A 17,792-nucleotide genomic window follows, 5' to 3' on the forward strand; every position below is an offset into this window, starting at 1 on the left:
CCCGGCCTCGTTTCTTCTTGTTTTGCCAGCTTGTGCACAAATGAAAACATGCAAATAAAGCTAGCGTTCTTTAAAATGGGCATACTTACAAAATGTTAAGTGCCCAACTTCCCTGGCAGGAATTGAATGGGCTGCTCTGAGGTCTTTTTGCTTTTTTAGAATACACTCATTGTAAGTGAAAAGTGCACACCAGTCATTATTCCATTTACAGTGTAATGGGAACTAGCTGGAGTTTGATTAATGGATGGGGATAGGAGGTTGCAGTTAACTTCCACACGGCCCTTTACAAACATTGCTGTGTCTGCAGCTGGTACAGATGTTGCTTAATAACTGCCTTACACAATGTTCAGTATGTGTGGCTGTTTTAACTCAATCCTATTCGCTCTTGGGATGTGCCAAAATGGGACTCTGGTTTTCAGGAACGCTTTCTGCAATAGGGAGTGACAATGAAGAGCGTAGAAATGTTCACCAATTTTGCAAGACTCCCCTATCAGGAATGGAAGGACAGTGGCAGGTGGAAAAGCATTGGCCTCATTTCCTTGTTCGGTTTCCGAGCCCTGTGACATCTCACGTGCCACGTGAGTCCTGATTGGTTGGAATTGGTTAAGAAGGAAATGTCCCACGATTTGCTGCTGCTGTGGTGTCAAAGAGGGAGAATGCAATGTGCTGGAGGAGGCTGGGGAATATTTCCATAATATGAAACATACCGAAGCTGCTGAAAGATCATTCAATAAACACATAGGAAAAGCAGTGATATGTACATTGTACGTTGTCTTTTGTTGGCCCTGGGGGTGCCAATTCTTGAAATAAATTGTTGGTTCCCGGGGAGGGTCAGGGCCAGCATGTGTGTGTGTGTGGATAGGAATGCTTACCACAAAAGCTGTTTCCACCTAAAGTTGACCTGCCCACAGTCTGATGTTTCCTTGGCAGGGTCACACTGACCTGTGATTCAGTATGTACTTATCTAGAGCTGGATCCAATTTGAAAATGAATGCCAGCATTAAAATTAAGTTCTGCTTAGTTGTTGGGGTGGATTAATGAGGCATACAGTGCGAAAGTTATGTAAAGTAGGGTAGTAATGGAAGCTGTCTAAGATGCAAACTTCAGGAAGTAGAGTTTCCTTCCCTTATGCCTATGGACTAATAAAGACACTTGTAATAGAGTGGGTGAAACCGGGGTGGGGGGGGAGGGCGGATTATCAAGCATGTAATCCGAAATAACAAAGACTAACTGTGCTAAATTTTTGGTCGTACTGGGTGGAATTCAGTGTGGTGCTAAGGAGGTTGTTCCTATAGTGCAAGCATTTCGCCTCCCTCCACACATTGTTCTGGGGGGGGCGTTCTCACAAGCCCCTAGAGTGGATTTTTTTTGGGGGGTGCACAAGGGGGGAAAGCCCTGTTGTGTTAGCAGGGGAACCCTCATGCTGGCTTCTGCTAGCAGAACAGGGTAGTTTAATACAGCTCAGTGTATTCAAAATAAGACCTACCCTGTCTTGAATGAGTGGGGGAAGATATTTACTTCCATCTGCTGGCCATGCAGATGCTGGATATTTGGTATGCCAGAGAATAAGGTGTGGTTGCCCTGGGCGCAAAATTGCTAGGGGCACAAAATTTCAACATCTGGTGCTTCCTCAATTCAGCTGCATGCTTCCGTCGTTGGGGTCCATTGAAAACGGCTCTCCATGCGAACCAGGAAGTGACTTCTCCATACAACAGAACAACTCTTCATTGCTTATCTCTGCGGCTGCGATCTCCTGGGTGGCGTGGACGTTATTAGGCAGTTGAATTCACATGTGTACCTCCCTCCTACCCACTTTGCGCAGCCCCAGGCACTAGCAACCCATGCTAGGCCACTGCCCCCACCCCCTGACCTTTTATATGGAGACCCATCAGACATGCAGTTCTGCACCACATGCTGCTTCTGAACATTTAGACTGGCTTTGTGTGTACAGTGGTACCTCGGGTTACATATGCTTCAGGTTACATACGCTTCAGGTTACAGACTCCGCTAACCCAGAAATAGTACCTCAGGTTAAGAACTTTGCTTCAGGATGAGAACAGAAATCGTGCACGGTGGCAGGAGGCCCCATTAGCTAAAGTGGTGCTTCAGGTTAATAACAGTTTCAGGTTAAGAACGGACCTCCAGAATGAATTAAGTACCACTATACACAGAACGCTTCAGGGTTTTTATCTTACTGTGTAACGTTGAGAAAACCCGCGTCAGCCTAGAGGCTGGAGTCCAGTCATATGCTCATCACCTCCAAGCCAACTAAAATGTTTGAGACCCAACTTTACCAAGATAGCTGGCAGGGAGGTGCTGAGGTTGGCAGGGTCTACTGAAGCATTGCCTACTAGCCTCCCGTGCTGGGGGCTGCCAGGAGCTTCTGCCAAGCCAGTCTCTCTTTGGCTTGGGGCTGGCTCCCAACTCCAGAGCTGCTCAGCTGATGAGATTCCAGCGGAGAAACGTGCTTGGCTGAAAAGGCTGGTGCCAGGCCCATTGGGAGAAGAGAAAATAAGGGGGATTAGGCTCCTGTATGGGATCATTTTGGGACATTTCGTAGCCATGTCTGCACCTTTAGCCCTCCTCCGAAAAGGAGGGAGAAATAAGGAAATAGAACAACTTTTAACACACACACCCAATTTGCTGTTGTTGCTTGTCTTCTGAACAAGCTCTGTTATGTTGACAGTGTGGTGACTTCTTAGGCTTTCTCCCTTTGCCAATGACATATGCAGTAGAAGAAGCTATAGACCAGGGTTTCCCAAACTTGGGTCGCCAGCTATTTTTGGACTACAATTCCCATCATCCCAGACCACTGGTCCTGCTAGCTAGGGATGATGGGCGTTGTAGTCCAACAGCAGCTGGAGACCAAGTTTGGGACACTTCACTATAGACACTATAGACCTTGTGATGTGGGAGTAGGCCTCATTGAACTGTGTGATGCTTGTTCCTGAGAAGGCTGCGCAGGCAATCACACTGTTAGTGCATTGTCCTGTTTGTTTTAAAATTGCTTTTTTTCTGCCACAACAGCAAAAAAAGAACCTGTGATATACAATTAAAGATGCTAGAACTATAAACAAACTAACTGAAATGAACATTTGACTAATAAGATAATTGAAAGCACATCAGAATTTCACTATATCCAGTTAAAAATGCTTACCCCCTTTTTTAAAAAAGAACTACTGCAAGATGTGTCATTTAAATATGATTTTTGGGAGCCTAATGACATAGGAAGAGCCGCTGCTGGTGCAGACCACAGGCCCATCTAGTCCAGCATCCTATTGTCACAGTGAAGAAACTCACAAGCAGAACTGGAGTTCAATAACAATTCTCACTCCTTGCGATTCCCATAAACTAATGTGGAGGCAGGCTGCCTGCTCCAATAGTGGAGGTAAAATAGACTAGAGGCCAATGATTGTCAGTGAATTTTGCCAATCCTCTTTTAAAGCCATGCATGTTCATAGCTCTGTACTGAATTTTCTTTCCTGGACAGCGCAGCAAAAAGTGTACACAAGCCCATGACCTCAACACTCCCATTCATTCTTGCAGATACATAATTTTAAAAAGGTTTTGTTTCTCAGGGTGGCTTGAACAGTGGGGTCAGTGTGAGCCCTTTCCCTGGAAGTAATTATTATTCCTAGCCCAGGAGAGGGGGGTGCAAATGAGGCAGGTCTTCACAAGAACACTTTGGTGATTGCAAAGGTTAGAGGTTGTGTGTGTGTGTGTGTGTGCTGTTTTCTAAAAGTATGATTCTAGGTTCAGGACCAACATTGCGTTGGTCCACTCATTAGCAGAGGCCCTGTGCCACCTGCAGTTCGGTGACCTTAATCTGTTCAAAGGCAGCGTTATAACATGGAAAAATAGATTGCCCAGTAGGGAGCAGATCATTAGAATCAATTGTCTAGACTGTTTTTTCAGTCATCCCAGGAAGCTGACAAGTGTGTAACGCGCAACCTGCGCTTTGCATTCCATGTAAAGGTCATAAGAAAGGGTTGCTTTATGCTTTCTTGCAGAAATGCAAAGGAGCAGGCAATGTCGAGGCAACAAATCATATAAACACTTACTTGGTCAGGGGTCCCTTTACCTTTACCTTTTACATTTGTACTAGTCAATGGAGACAGTGTCCAGATGTAGTAAGGAAAACCCAGAAAGAGCCATGTTGAGGCCAAGGCCCATCTGGTCCATCATTCTGTTCTCACAGTGGCCAACCAGATGCCTCTGGAAAGTCTGCACACAGGGCGTGAGGGTAATGGCAACTCTCTCTATTTGTGATATCCAGCAGCCAGTGTCCGGGGGTGTGCTGCCTTGGGCAGTGGAGGTGGAACACAACCACCATGGTTAGTAGCCACTGATAGTCTTATCTGATTTGTCTATTCCTCTTTTGTGGCCATCTTGTGAAAGCAGCTTCTGTAGTTTAAGCATGTGATGTGTGAAAGTAAAGCTTTCTTTTGTCTCCTGGATCTTCCCGCATTCATGGGTGTGGAGGTCCTAAAAGAGATCAAGGGAGATCTGGTCTCTCTCTCCCTCCACTCTAGGGTGCACTCCTTTTTGATTTGCAAACAGTGAAGGGAGGGGGAGATCTAGGGTTGCCATATTTTGAAGAGCAAAAAAGAGGATGCTATGATGACTCTTATTTTAAATACCCTTACTATATGTAGGCTATAGAAGCTTTGATATATTGTTGAGAGGGGTCTGGCAGGAGAAGAGAAGAGGAAAGTAAGTCTTCAACCACCAGTTGTGCCTATGTCTCATCCAGAAAGTATAGCCAGAGATATTTTGGCAAGTTTAAAAAATCCACCCAGACAGAAATTTCACCCCTGAAAAAGAGGACATGTCATGGAAAAAGAGGAGACATGGCAACCCTTGGGAGCTATTCCTTGTTCCCACTTACTGCAGTTTGGAGCTCTAGTGCTGCTTTGGATGGGTAAACTATTGAAAGGCGGGGAGGTTTTGGAGGTGGTGGTAGGTGATAGGCCTATATTGAGCTCTCTTCATTGATGCTAGCACAGTATAGAAACCAGTTTGCACACGTGTATAACTGTAAAAAATAGAAGAAGGGAAACTGATGGTCATATAAGGCATTCTGAGCTCACCCTAGCTGCAGTACATTTATGGTACCAATATTCCTTCTTGTGTGTATAGTCTAGACTGACTTTTGCCAACCTGTTACCGTGCTGGCTGGGGCTGGTGCAAGCTGCAGCCAAAACATCTGGAAGGTGGCAGATGGGTGAAGGCTGGTTTAATATAATTACATTCCACCTGTACTACATAAACCCCCACTGCCCAGCTGTTTACCCCAGGCAAAGCTCGCTGAGCATTTAATATTCACGTAAGTGATTTTACAGTGCATTCCTATGAACTGCTGCCTGTTTGACATGCAAAATTAGTTTATTACTGCACAGTCAATGTGAGAGCACTACAGTGACTCTTCCAACTCTCTGGCAGTGCAGGCAAATCACCCATTGTTCTCAGGCCTTATTTCCCAGTGTGGACAGACTGGCATGTATTGGCAGCTCTGCGGCAATGAATTAACCCAGGACTAGAGGCCACCAAATATGGTAACATGGCCAGTTTTAGTTTCGAATTCCCAAAGTGTTTGTTGGCTTAATAGGGACAAAAATGTTTCTTGAAAAAATAGTCTGGATTGTTGCAGAGCTTCAAAGGATACCGCTGATGTGTGTTACAAAAGAGCTTTTTCATAGCCAACAGATGAAGAAAAAAGTGGGTGGTGATTAGGGAAAGTCAGTGACCGCTAGGTCAATATTAACATCCTTGCCAAAATCTTGTCAGTCTGCAGTGTGTGATTTGATTTCCTTTTGATTGTCCAAAGCCTTAATCAGGTGGAGTTTCAGAATAAAACTGATGGGCAGCCTCAATGCAGATTTACTGGAAGCGCAAGACTTATTTCAGAGTAAAGACATCTGGTATCGCAAGGATTTCGTGCAGCAACTCCTTGGGCTGGGGGTATTCACCAGTGTGATGCTCTGCATTTCTAAGGCAGATTCTTCCTGAAGCATTCAAAATGTAGCATGTGAACTGAAATCAGAACTGCGATTAACCAAAACCCAGGGAGGCATTTGAAAATGGAGGGGTTGACATGGGTTCTCTGCCAAGTTGCACGTTAAGAAGACTAGTTGGAAAGAGTATAGAGGATCCAGCAAAACTTGTAATGGCACAAATGAGGAAAGTTTACACAATCACCAGGAGTTATTAATAGCACCAGAACTACTGTTGTTATTAATGTCACTCTAAAGTGCATAATAGCACCTTTGATGGCACATATTGGTGTCTTGAAACGATGTTTATGTTACCAGCTACGCCCCACATGCCATTTCTACTATTCTGGATATTTGCTTGCATTTACGGACCCCTGATGTCTTGGCTTGTGATTTGTTGTGTTTTGTCTCTAATGGAAATATGCACAAATTCCCAGTGCTATAGTGTTTAATACAGCAAGAAAATCACAACACTGCTACTCCTTTATCAGCAAGAGAAACTATTTGTGGTGTCCAGCCTTGCAAATAGTATAAATTGCACGATCACTGAAGTTCTGCATTTTCGCTCCAGAAGTTGGGAGGTTCCAGGATATGTCAGTAGTACTGCTGAATACATAGGAGCCAAACATGGCTTTCAAACTGACATCACCAGTACACACTTCCTTATTTTTCTTTTGCCGTTTTCTTCCATGGCTCTCCAGGCAGGCCTGATTCGTACAGACAGCGGCGAGTTTTTTATTGAGCCCTTGGAGCGAGGACAGTGGGAGAAAGAAAAGAATGGGAGAGCTCATGTGGTCTACCGTAGGTCTACTGTCAAACAGAGAGCAGAAGCATACAAGGACCATCATAATGAAGGTAAGTCTTCCTGTTGAGATGGATGCTCATTTCATGGCTCCCACACATCCATTTCCAGATAGATTTGACACGGAGGCACTATCTGCTTCCGTAACAGTTCCAGGACAGAAAAAACATTATGCCTGAAGAGGGACTCTTGCCAAGGTGGTGTTTGAAATGTTGTCCATTTCCCCCCACCATTTCTCCACAGGAAGCAGAGCTGGAATCCTGCTTGCATGCAAATAAAAACCTAGTGCTCATTAGCTTGCTTTTGTCCCTTACTGGGAAAACACACATTTTCTCTTTCTTATATGGAGACTCTGTTTCTCCCTCTTAAACCTTCCAGATGCTTTGGTAGAACCAGAAAGGCAACCACTAACTCTATGTTCATATTATCTGCTCTTTGCTTTGCATATTTTCTGTTTTTGTGGGTTGTGAATCGTAGCTCATATACAGTGGAACCTCGGTTTTTGAACGTAATCCATTCCGGAAGTCCGGTTGACTTAGGAAACATTTGAAAACCAAGGATCAAAGGGCGGTCTGCAAACTTACAGAGAAAATTGAGAAAAATACAGTGGTAGCTCAGTGGAAGCCGTTCCATTAAAAACGGAAGCATTTACTTCAGGGTTTCTGGCGTTCGGCTTCCAAAATGTTTGGCAGCTGAGATGTTCGAAAGCCGATGTTTGACTGTACTGCTGTCTTTTCTGCTGTTGGATTTTTTAAATGATTATAGTCTTGTTTATTTATTGAGGATTTCTATTTTTAACTTTTTTATTGTATGCTATTTTTGTATTGGGGGGATGAATCAATCAATCAATCAATCAATCAATCAATCAATCAATCTACATGCTTACATATAGAAAGCAAAAAGGCATAGCTTCTTCACCCTTTAAGAGCTTCAGGGCCTGGCATCTTTGAGCAGATACAGTTTTCCCCAGGACTGACACACTGTGATGGGAGAAGCTTCCTTCTTTCCTGGAGGACAAAGAGAAACACAGATTGCCTCTGTCAGTCACCAAGAAGTTGTTGCACATACACAGAAGAGATTTATTTGTGTGTGTGTGACAAAAATGCTCCAGAATTCTGCAACCATAAAATCCCAACATATGCAACTCGTATTCTTAAGCACTCCCTCTGGGTGGAGAGAGGTCTAGGGAAAGTACTGGTCTAGCGTTCTTTTGCATGAGAGAGTACTGGAGATTTACTTTGTCTAACAACTGGTTTTTATTTACAAATATGCAAGCAGAGCATAGTAAAAGCTGACAGCACAACTGCTAATCCTGCCCCAGGTGCCCCAACCAGCGGCGTGGACCTCTGTGCCCCTTCCATCTGCTATACCCAAGCTCAAAGCTCTCAGGTCTTTCCACTTCTTTCTGTGTCCAGATTCAGAATGCAGAACTGCTGTTAGCTCTTTCTCTGCCCTTTCAAAACTGACAATGGTTGAATTCTGTAAGCTAAGGCCATCAAGGAATGTAAATTCCAGTATACATGGCAGGGCAATACCTATTCTTAGGCCAACCAAAAAGGTCACAAAATAGTGTTCAAGATTTGACATTTTGGTTGACCTAATAAATAGTCTGGCCCTACTATGTATTTTGGATTTTTTTTCTTATGGGCCAGCATGGCTACCTTTTCCCTGTTTAAGGAGCATTCAGGCTTTCTGATCCAATTCTTGGTCTCCAGCAGGCAGTACTTTAGACACAGATTATAGTGATAGCTTGACTCACAGCAATTAAGATCGTCCGAACACTACAGCATATATGTTTCAGTGTGAACATAACTTGCATGCTTTGGCTTGTGGTGTATGTGTTTCGAGGTTGTTTTGTTTTTTGCAGAATAATAAATTTTAGAGACCAGAATAACTACTGAAATTTCACAATTGTACCAGCAATAGTTTTTTAACCCCTTTATCTTTGCTTTCAATTTTCCTAGTTCCAGGCTTTAGCCTAGGTCAGCTCCCAAACACACTGAACCTAATTGAAGAGCAGGTTGGCGAAGCAGATCGGAAGAGGCGCCACGCCAAGAAAGACGACTACAACATAGAGATTCTGCTGGCCGTGGACGATTCCGTTGTGCGATTCCATGGGAAGGAACACGTCCAGAATTACGTCCTCACCCTCATGAACATAGTGAGGCTCTCTGTTGTTTTATTTTAACTGTTACAGATGGGGACTGGAAGGGAGGGCTGCATATCCACTAGTCACATGAGTGTGGATATCTGCTGTTTGCATTGGATGACGTAGTTTCACTGTGTGAGCGCACATATGTATCCTAGAAGTCTGTGAGGCCGTAACGGTGCATATTGTGAAACCTTCATGTCTTATAATGGCATTTGATGTTGTGTTTGAAGGTGAGGGGCCTACCCAAGCGAAGGATAGTTGGATTGGCTCAATGGCCATTTCCCTGTCGGATTCCATGGGCTGGGTGGGTGGGAAAGTGGTTGTTGAAGCTGGGAGTTGCTCAGATTCTCTACAAAGGAAATCATGACTCTTGATCAAAAGGTCTGATCAACAGTTAGTAGTAACCAACCGTCAGATCCTTCTGGCACCTCAGTTACTGTTTTCGTGGGTGAAATCTTTCAGATGATGTGAAGCCCCATTTAAAACTCTGGCTATATATAATGAAATTTGTCGGAAGTGACCAGCTAAAAGATGTTTTGCTTGCAGTTTTACCAGGGGTCAGACTTCAGCAAATACCAGAGCAGCTTTGGAGTGATTTCAAAAGAAGTGGTTCCCTTTTTGGAGCAGAGGTTCTATCCTAGCATCAACAATGACAACAGATGTCATCGTGATGCTTTTAATTAATGTTTGCCAGAGAGATGAACTCCCTGCCATATTAGGGACCCGAGCATTCACCTTGGCTTGCCCCTCAGATTTATACGCCATTTTATACGCCAGCTGTGTTTTAGAACTACTCTGCATAAACGATGTGCTTCTACATGTGCAGAATGGTTTGTTTGCTATTGGTTCATCTATTATTATTATTAGTCAATTTATTAGTTGCTTGCCCTATAAAGGATCCTCCAAGTGACTTACAACCATTTTAAGGGCACAAAGTGCAGCATAAAAAGAACAATACATTGCGTTAAAAATCATTCAAGAACTCGTAAAGCAGACCCAGTAAAACAATAGCAAAAAACAAACAAACAGGAAAAACCATCAAAATATTAAAATCGTAACTTTGTCACATGGCAAAACGTAAATGCAAAGACGTTTCGTCTCCCTATAAACTTGATGTTTTAAATGAGGTGCTTTGGAAACCCTCCCCTTTCAAGTGCACCAAATTGCTCCTTAAACGAACCCAAGTTGTACAGAAGCGAAGGGGTTTCCGCCACTCCCTGAGCCTGCGCTTGCCCCTCCTGCGCAACTGGGTGTCATGCATGATGTCATTTTCCCCAGCTTCTAGAGGACGGCATGAGAAGCTTGAAATTGTCAGGTTTAATCAAAAGCTTCATTTCCAACCCCATTTCATGGTTTATACTCAGCAGGGAACGCTTTTCACTCTGTGAATGTTCAGGATGCTGGGTTTGGGGGGGGCGGTGGGGGGCGGGGAGGAGTGGAAGAGAGGTAGCTGCCTTTTCAGATGGAAAAATGGCCCATTGGAGAGCTTAATGAGATAGAAGAAAAGATCGGTAAAAAGGAGAAAACATGACCTCTGTGGGTAAGATGCAAAACGAATAGCTTGCTAAAGCATTATTTTCTTTGCCAGCCTCCAGGCAGACCTTTTTCTCTCCTTCCTCTTTGTCCCTTCTTTTAGTTCTGACACTTTCTTTTCGCACCCTTGTCAAGTCTCCCGGCACTTGGTGAGCAACACCCACCATTTAAGGGCCTCGTCTGCTAGTTATCCATCATTGCTGGTGACCTTTCAGAGGCTTCTCTTTAGACTGGACTCCCACCGCGCCACCATGCCACTCGGGGGGCCTCTCACTTCAAAAGGTGTTTTGGCCTAGACCGCTTCCCAAGCAGTAGTCCCCCCACCCCACTCCACACGCAATTTGACAAGTCTCGCTTTCTTCTCAGTACTGTTACAATAGTCCCCAAATGTGGCTGAGGTGGAATAAAATTAAATGGATGCAAGCAAACTCCCCAGGGAGTAAGAGAACTATTTGTTTTCAATAAGTCTTGTGGGTTTTTAGCTGCCTTTTGCCTGCAACCTTATGTACATCGCTGGGAGATATTTGTGGTTAAGCAGTCTATAAATCTTTCTGAATAAGTGGGATGCCAACTTCCTTCTATTTTTTAAATGCCACACAACTGAGAACCAGATTCTTTTAGTACGCTACCAGCCAACAACCATCTTAACCTCAAGGGGTTGCTTCTTCCCCCACTTCTCTAGGAGGTCTCCCTGCTCCAAATATTAACTCTCAACTCATCCACGGCACAGGAACATAGGAAGATCAGCTGCCTTATACTGAGGCAGGCCATTGGCCCATCTAGCTCAGTATCGTGCATATTGATTGGTAGAAGGGTTCTCATAGTAATCTATCCCAGCTCTACTTGGAGATTTTGGGAATAGAACCTAGAATGTTTTGCATGCCCAGCATGTGCTCTTATCTCTGAGCGAAGGCCCTTCCCCAATAATACTTCTGTGTATTCTTTCCCACAGCTTCAAGTTTCTTCCTTTGTTTGATAGGGTTAGATCAGCTGGCAGAGGGGCAGGTTGCTGAGTGGCAACCAGGGTGTGAACCTCCTTATCTGGAGGAGGTAGTCTTTGCTGTGAAAAGAATGCAGGAAACTTTTGTTTTAATGGGTGTTTGGACCAATGAGCCCAAATTAATGGGGTGTTAAACTTCTTACCAAATGCTGACGGTTTGTGACAGCAGTGAAGGGGCCTTATCATTTGGTCTTTTACAAGGCATCCCTTTTGTGGGATGGGAAAATTTCGAGTGCTTTGGATACTTTAAATTGTCCTGCAAATGCTGAAGTCTTGTGTGCAGAGGAAGAAACCATTGCAGGAAGGAGACTTCGACATGTGGAGTGGAAGATGGGAGGACGCCGCAGGTTAGCTCTCCTCAGAAGCAGCTTGTTTCCTTCTTAAATCGGAAATAGGTTAGAGGAATGCACAGCTGAGCAGAATGCCCTTGTGCTTTTGTGGGGTGGGTGACCCGGGGGAGCAAGGCGGTGTTCAGAGTTCATCAGAAAGGAATACAAAAGGGAGCCATGCCAGCAGCTATAAATCACAGCCTGACCAAGACCACACAAATGAATACTAATCCTGTTAGTTCAAGGCAAGGCTGAAGAGGGAGAGCCTTGGCGAAGCTCTTGTCAGATTGTAAGAAGAAAGGATTTGATGAACTGGTAGCTTGGGTGAGTAGAGAGACCACAGTGTTAATGGAGAGAGAGAGCAAGGCAGGGCTTAAGGGAGAACCAAGTCTGTCTCAGAAGTCTTTTGACAGGTTTGAGATACAATACACTGTGTATTATTTTAGCCCTCAAGGGCTAAATCCTGCATGGGATATACTCTCATATAGGGCTGCCTTGAATGGAATTGAGCTGTTTTCCTCAACTATAAACGCCCTGAGATTTTAAAGGGCTGAGCTTATTTCAGTTGTTTGTAAGATGTATCCTAATTGCGTTTTCTTAATGGAAAACGGAAGTTCTCTATATTGAAACAGTTCTATCAACATAGGGATGAAGTGTGTCTTTTGCCCATGAGCTGTTTATGTGGAAATGAAGTCTATATTTAGGACAGGATGATGACTGGATACTCATGTACATTTGTGTTGCCATGGATTCATTTTCCTCTTATTATTGTAAACAATATTTGTTTCTTTAGCAGCTTAGGCTGTCAATGAATCATATAAGTTCAAGCTGTTGTGATGATATAATGTAAAAAGTTGGCTTTAAAAATAAAGTGTATTCCTGTTAGCGCAGTTTTAAGACTGCAATACTGTACACACCTACTGTTGAACATAGTAGAGCTTGCTCCTGAGTAAACAAGCGCAGGACTGCACTGTAAGAAATGTAAACCAAGTAAACATTCAGATATATTGAAAACCGTTTAAAGTGCCTTATGCTGTTTGCAACATAAACATTACACTGGTTGCACAGATTTCCCCAAAAAACATTTTGTTCAGTTTTTGGGATCTCCCTAGAATTCTATCTCTGGTCTGTGACTGTAATAAATTGATCCGTTCATTCATCTTTCTAGAATTGTGAAGATCCAAGCGTTCTTTTATAAAGAATAACGACACAAAGGAAGTTTCTAGCCTTCATGAATGCAATGATACACAACAAGACTGAGCACACAAAATATCAAATGGCCAAATATGTGAGACCATGGACAGTATGTGCATATGTGTTAATTGCTTTTAAAAGCCAGCCTTATAAAAAAGTGTGGAGTCTCAAAATTGAATTCATGGGCACCCTATATGGGACATGAATTTGGTGAATGTGCATAGAAGGTAAGGAAAGCCAGAAGACGAGTGAGATTCTCTAGCCACGTGAACATTCAGGTTCTTTTAGATTCTAACTCAAACCTGAAAGCAACTCATATGCACAGCCTTAGCATGTGTTGGAACAGTGTGGGTAGAAATTTGTGGGAGCTCTGCATTCTTTGGCTACAAAGCCCAAGGGGTGGAGTAAGAGCACTTTAGCAGTGCATGCAGAAGACCTACCATATTCTTCAGGTAGCGTTGAGATTGTCCCTTGTCTGAAATCCCGGAAAACCGCTGCCCATTGGTGTAGACAGTACTGAGCTGGCTGGACCCAATGGTCTTACTTGGTGTAAGGTAGATTCCCCATGTTGCCTGGACATTTTTGTTCATCTGTTGTGTTAATGGAGTGGTTCTCAAAGAGAGTGGTGGCAAGTGTGGCAGGAAGATTCAAGGACAACCAAAGAAACATTTAAACATTCCAGTGTAATGTAGTATGGTATAGTGCCAAAGTATTTTTTTTACTTTATTTGCAGAATATGGTTAGATATCTTCTCAAAATGAGAGCAAGAGGGAATGATTCATATTCTTATGTAGCTCTGCATTGTTTTACAGCATACTTTCTGGATGCCCCATGACCATATTGTAAAGTAGTTGTGTTCATGTGTTGGCAAATGAAGCACTGACAGGAGTTGTTTCTTTTTGTTTTCCAATTTTGGACTCCTTATCGATAAAAGATTAGGTGTGGCACAAGCAAATTTTTATTCTGAAAGTGTGGCCCAGGGGAAAAAGTTTGAGAACCACTGTGTTCATAGAAAGTGCAAAAGATTCCTAATCTGCAATCTTGCAGTGCTGCTTTTGTCATTGATGGTTGCTTCCATGTCCCAATGGTTACTCTTCTCCTTGCTGGTATTAATAATAATAATAATAATAATAATAATAATAATAATAATAATAAGATATTTATTCCCCACCCATCTGACTGGGTTTCCCCAGCCACTCTGGGCAGCTCCCAACAGAATATTAAAAACACGATAAAACACAAAACATAAAAAACTTCCCTAAACAGGACTGCCTTCTGATGTCTTCTAAAAGTCAGATAGTTGTTTATTTCCTTGACATCTGATGGGAGGGCGTTCCACAGGGCGGGGCACCACTACCGAGAAGGCCCTCTGCCTGGTTCCCTGTATCCTCACTTCTCGCAGTGAGGGAACTGCCAGAACGGTTAAGAAATATTAAGCTCACAGCACTTAAAAAGAACAAAGCTCTTTCCCCCCTGTGATCCTTTACGTGGGGCTGGAAGGTGGGTGAGTCCCTTGAGGCAGCTGTCTGTGAGCCTGCCGGGTTTTCATGAGGAGGACTCACTAGTTCCTGCCACCTTAATCTGATTAGAGGGAGAAAATCCTTCCCACCATATTCTAACAACGAGCTGGGTTCAGAACTGTAACAGTTACCATTTGGCACTAATGAGGTGGCCTGCTTATCTACTGTGGCCCAAACATTGGCTTTGGGGATGCTTGGAGACCTATCCAAGTGCAATGGGAAGAATGTTACACGCAGGCACTTAGAATATATTACGCTGATGTTGGCTTGGTTCTGCTGACATTAGTTAAAATGGCAGTCGCTGTTGGTTTAAAAAAATAAATATGAGAAACATTAAAAACAGCAACCTTGTACTGCAGAGGTGTTTGATCTTTTTGGGTCCACGGCTCCCTTGACCAACTACATTCTTTCTGCGGCACCCCTGTGGGGCTCAGGAGCCCAGTTATGTCACCCCTTGCCTGCAGAGCTGGCAGCTCCTTACCCCTTTTCAAACACTCTCCCTTGTGGAGTGTTCCCTCAGCCTCCTCTCTTCTCTCCCCCTCATTGAGAGTCCTTTGGGCAGCTGTAGCTGCTGCCTCTGGTTTCTGAGCTGCCCCACCCCTGCCCCAAAGACAGGTTCCTCCTCCCACTGCTCCACAGGGGTCTGGGAAGCAACTTCTGCCCAGGCCCAGACGCACCATTCTCCTGGGGAGCTTGTAGCCAGGGCTGCTGCAACAAACAGCTGTGCAAGCCTTGGGGAGGCAGAGATGCAAGAGGGCATCCCAGGAGGGATGGAAGGAAAGAGGGATCAAGGCCAGTGTTGCCTGCAGCACCCCTGACCATCATTCAAGGCACCCCAGGGTGCCACGATGGACTGGTTGAAAACTATTGCTGCACTGTAAACTTTGTGATACTGCATCTTTGGAGACATCCATTTGTTCCTCTGTTATCATTAATTCTGTGCCCCAGATTAGTGGGTTTATTTTAGCATGCCCAGCTCAGATTCTCTGCAAAGGATGTTTCCCCACTGCAGAGAAGCAATCATGTTCAGGCTCTAGAACAGTGTTCCCCAACCTTGGGCCTCCAGCTGTTTTTGGACTACAATTCCCATCATCCTTGACCACTGGTCTTGCTAGCGAGGGATGATGGGAGTTGTAGTCCAAAAACAGCTGGAGGCCCAGTGTAAAGAAACTGAAGGTACTTTCTATCACCTTTGGTGGACGTGCCCGAAGATTAAGGCTTTCTGGGAAATGATATATAACGAAATGAAAAAGGCACTTAAATGTACTTTCCCTAAGAAACCAGAGGCCTTTCTCTTGGGCATTGTCGGTCAATTGGTGTCAAAGAAAGATAGAATCTTTTTTATGTATGCTACGACAGCAGCAAGAATACTTATCGCAAAGTATTGGAAGACACAAGATCTACCTACTCTGGAAGAATGGCAGATGAAAGTGATGGACTATATGACATTGGCTGAGATGACTGGCAGAATCCGCGACCAGGGGAAGGAGACGGCGGAAGAAGAATGGAAGAAATTTAAAATCTATCTTAAGGACTATTATAAAATTGATGAATGTTAGAATGTCGAGGTTTGGAGAATGAAAGGGTTACAGCGATATAAGATTAGACTGAGGGAAAGATTAAGAAGACATATGCTTGACAGAACTAACTTAGAAGTTGCTGGAAAATTTTGGACATTGGGATGCAGAAAGGGGAGGTATGGGGGAGTCCGAGAAACAAGGTTTATGAAAAAAAAGGTCATGAAACTATACGTGTTTGTATGTCTTTTTATATGTTTGTATTGTTTTAATTTTTTTTTTGTAAAACCAATAAAAAATTTTATATATATATATATATATATATATATATATATATATATATATATATATAAAAAAACAGCTGGAGGCCCAAGGTTGGGGAACACTGCTCTAGAACATACACGTAGCCCCACCCCTCTGCACACATCTGCACATACACCAAGATATCCCTTTCAGTCCATTGTATGGACTGGATATCTTCCTGTGGGGTCTCAAGGGAGCAATGTATGTAAAGCAGGCATAGGCAAACTCCAGCCCTCCAGATGTTTGGGACTACAATTCCCATCATCCCTGACCACTGGTCCTGTTAGCTAGGGATCATGGGAATTGTAGTCCCAAACACCTGGAGGGCCAGAGTTTGCCTATGCCTGTCAAATGCAGTTGTGGCCCGCTTTCCATAAAAACAAGACTTTGACTTTTTCTTGAACCATATGTGAAGAAAAGAGATATCAAACCAGAGTTGCATTTTCCTTCTTCTAAACAGCTGGGTGCACAATTACGTTTTCTGTTCATTAGTTACAGCTGACTCCTTGTTCTTGGGCCTTCATATCAAACAATATCACATCACTTATCACAGAATCTCCTGCAAACATTTGTTGCACTGTTCCTTGTTCTCTGTCCTCATTCTGTAAAATATATGTGCTTCTGTCTTGTGTTATCTCAGCCCCGCTCTGCTATTCATTCTTCTCAGAGATGGATCTTCCTTCCACCACAACCCTTGCTAAAGCTTTCTGGATTGTGTAGGAAAGAGAACCAGGATGTGCAGATTGATGGCATCATATTTCCTCCTAGAAGGCAATGGCTGCTATGTTTTGATATAGATGTGCTGACTGCTGGATTGTGGGAGACGGAATGGTAGCTGGCCATCCTGGAAGGACTGTTCTCCCCCACCAAAACAAGTTGAATATATGTTTTTAAAGGCACAGCAGGCTGCAAAAAGACGCAAACTTTTTGGGGTGTTTCCCACCTCCCCCCCCCCCAATTCTGACACCAAATGTGCATTGTTTAGGCAACAAAATGCCTTTACCTGAACCATTTTCGCCCACCGCAAGTGCTGGTAGCTGGGAAGCAGCAAAGAGCTGAATTTAGAACTGGTTTAAGAGGAGACGGGTTAGGTAAAATAAGAAGCTCCTGGATTAAAAGCATACCGCATTATGTTAAAATGCAACTTAATCCCAAAGCTAGCGATATTTTCCAGACGGGGAATGCTCTGCGTGATGTGTGGCACAAGACCTTGTTTGGCAAGGAACAGATATTGGCTGCTACAGTGGAGATGAAATTGCTGCTGCCAAAGGAAGAGGGAGGGGGAAAAAACCAGAATTGGATTTTTTTTGGGGGGGGTGTTGGTTGGTGCGTGTGTCTTTTATGTAGCAAGCAGAGGGACATTAGAACGATGGATTTAGCAGCTGGGTGGTAAGAAGTTTTGTTTATTTAGCAAATTGTTTCATTGAAACAATTTGCAAGACTCTCCCA

At 43.7% G+C, this 17,792-nt stretch overlaps 1 protein-coding gene across 4 annotated transcripts in view; it reads left to right on the forward strand.

Moving 5' to 3' along the window:
- The window catches only part of ADAMTS14 (ADAM metallopeptidase with thrombospondin type 1 motif 14), a 70,059-nt gene that overhangs the window by 11,936 nt on the left and 40,331 nt on the right, over positions 1-17,792 (forward strand). For all 4 annotated transcript variants that reach the window (XR_014006976.1, XM_081189568.1, XM_081189569.1 and 1 more), the window contains exons 3-4: positions 6,695-6,848; positions 8,760-8,956. Coding sequence is in view for 3 of the 4 variants with exons in the window: in XM_081189568.1 (XP_081045694.1) it covers positions 6,695-6,848; positions 8,760-8,956 (351 nt within the window). In the remaining variant the exon portion in view is untranslated. The remainder of the gene's footprint in view (positions 1-6,694; positions 6,849-8,759; positions 8,957-17,792) is intronic.

The sequence above is a fragment of the Podarcis bocagei genome (genome assembly GCF_964188305.1).
Source record: "Podarcis bocagei genome assembly, chromosome: 4".
NCBI classification, from domain to species: Eukaryota; Metazoa; Chordata; class Lepidosauria; order Squamata; family Lacertidae; genus Podarcis; species Podarcis bocagei.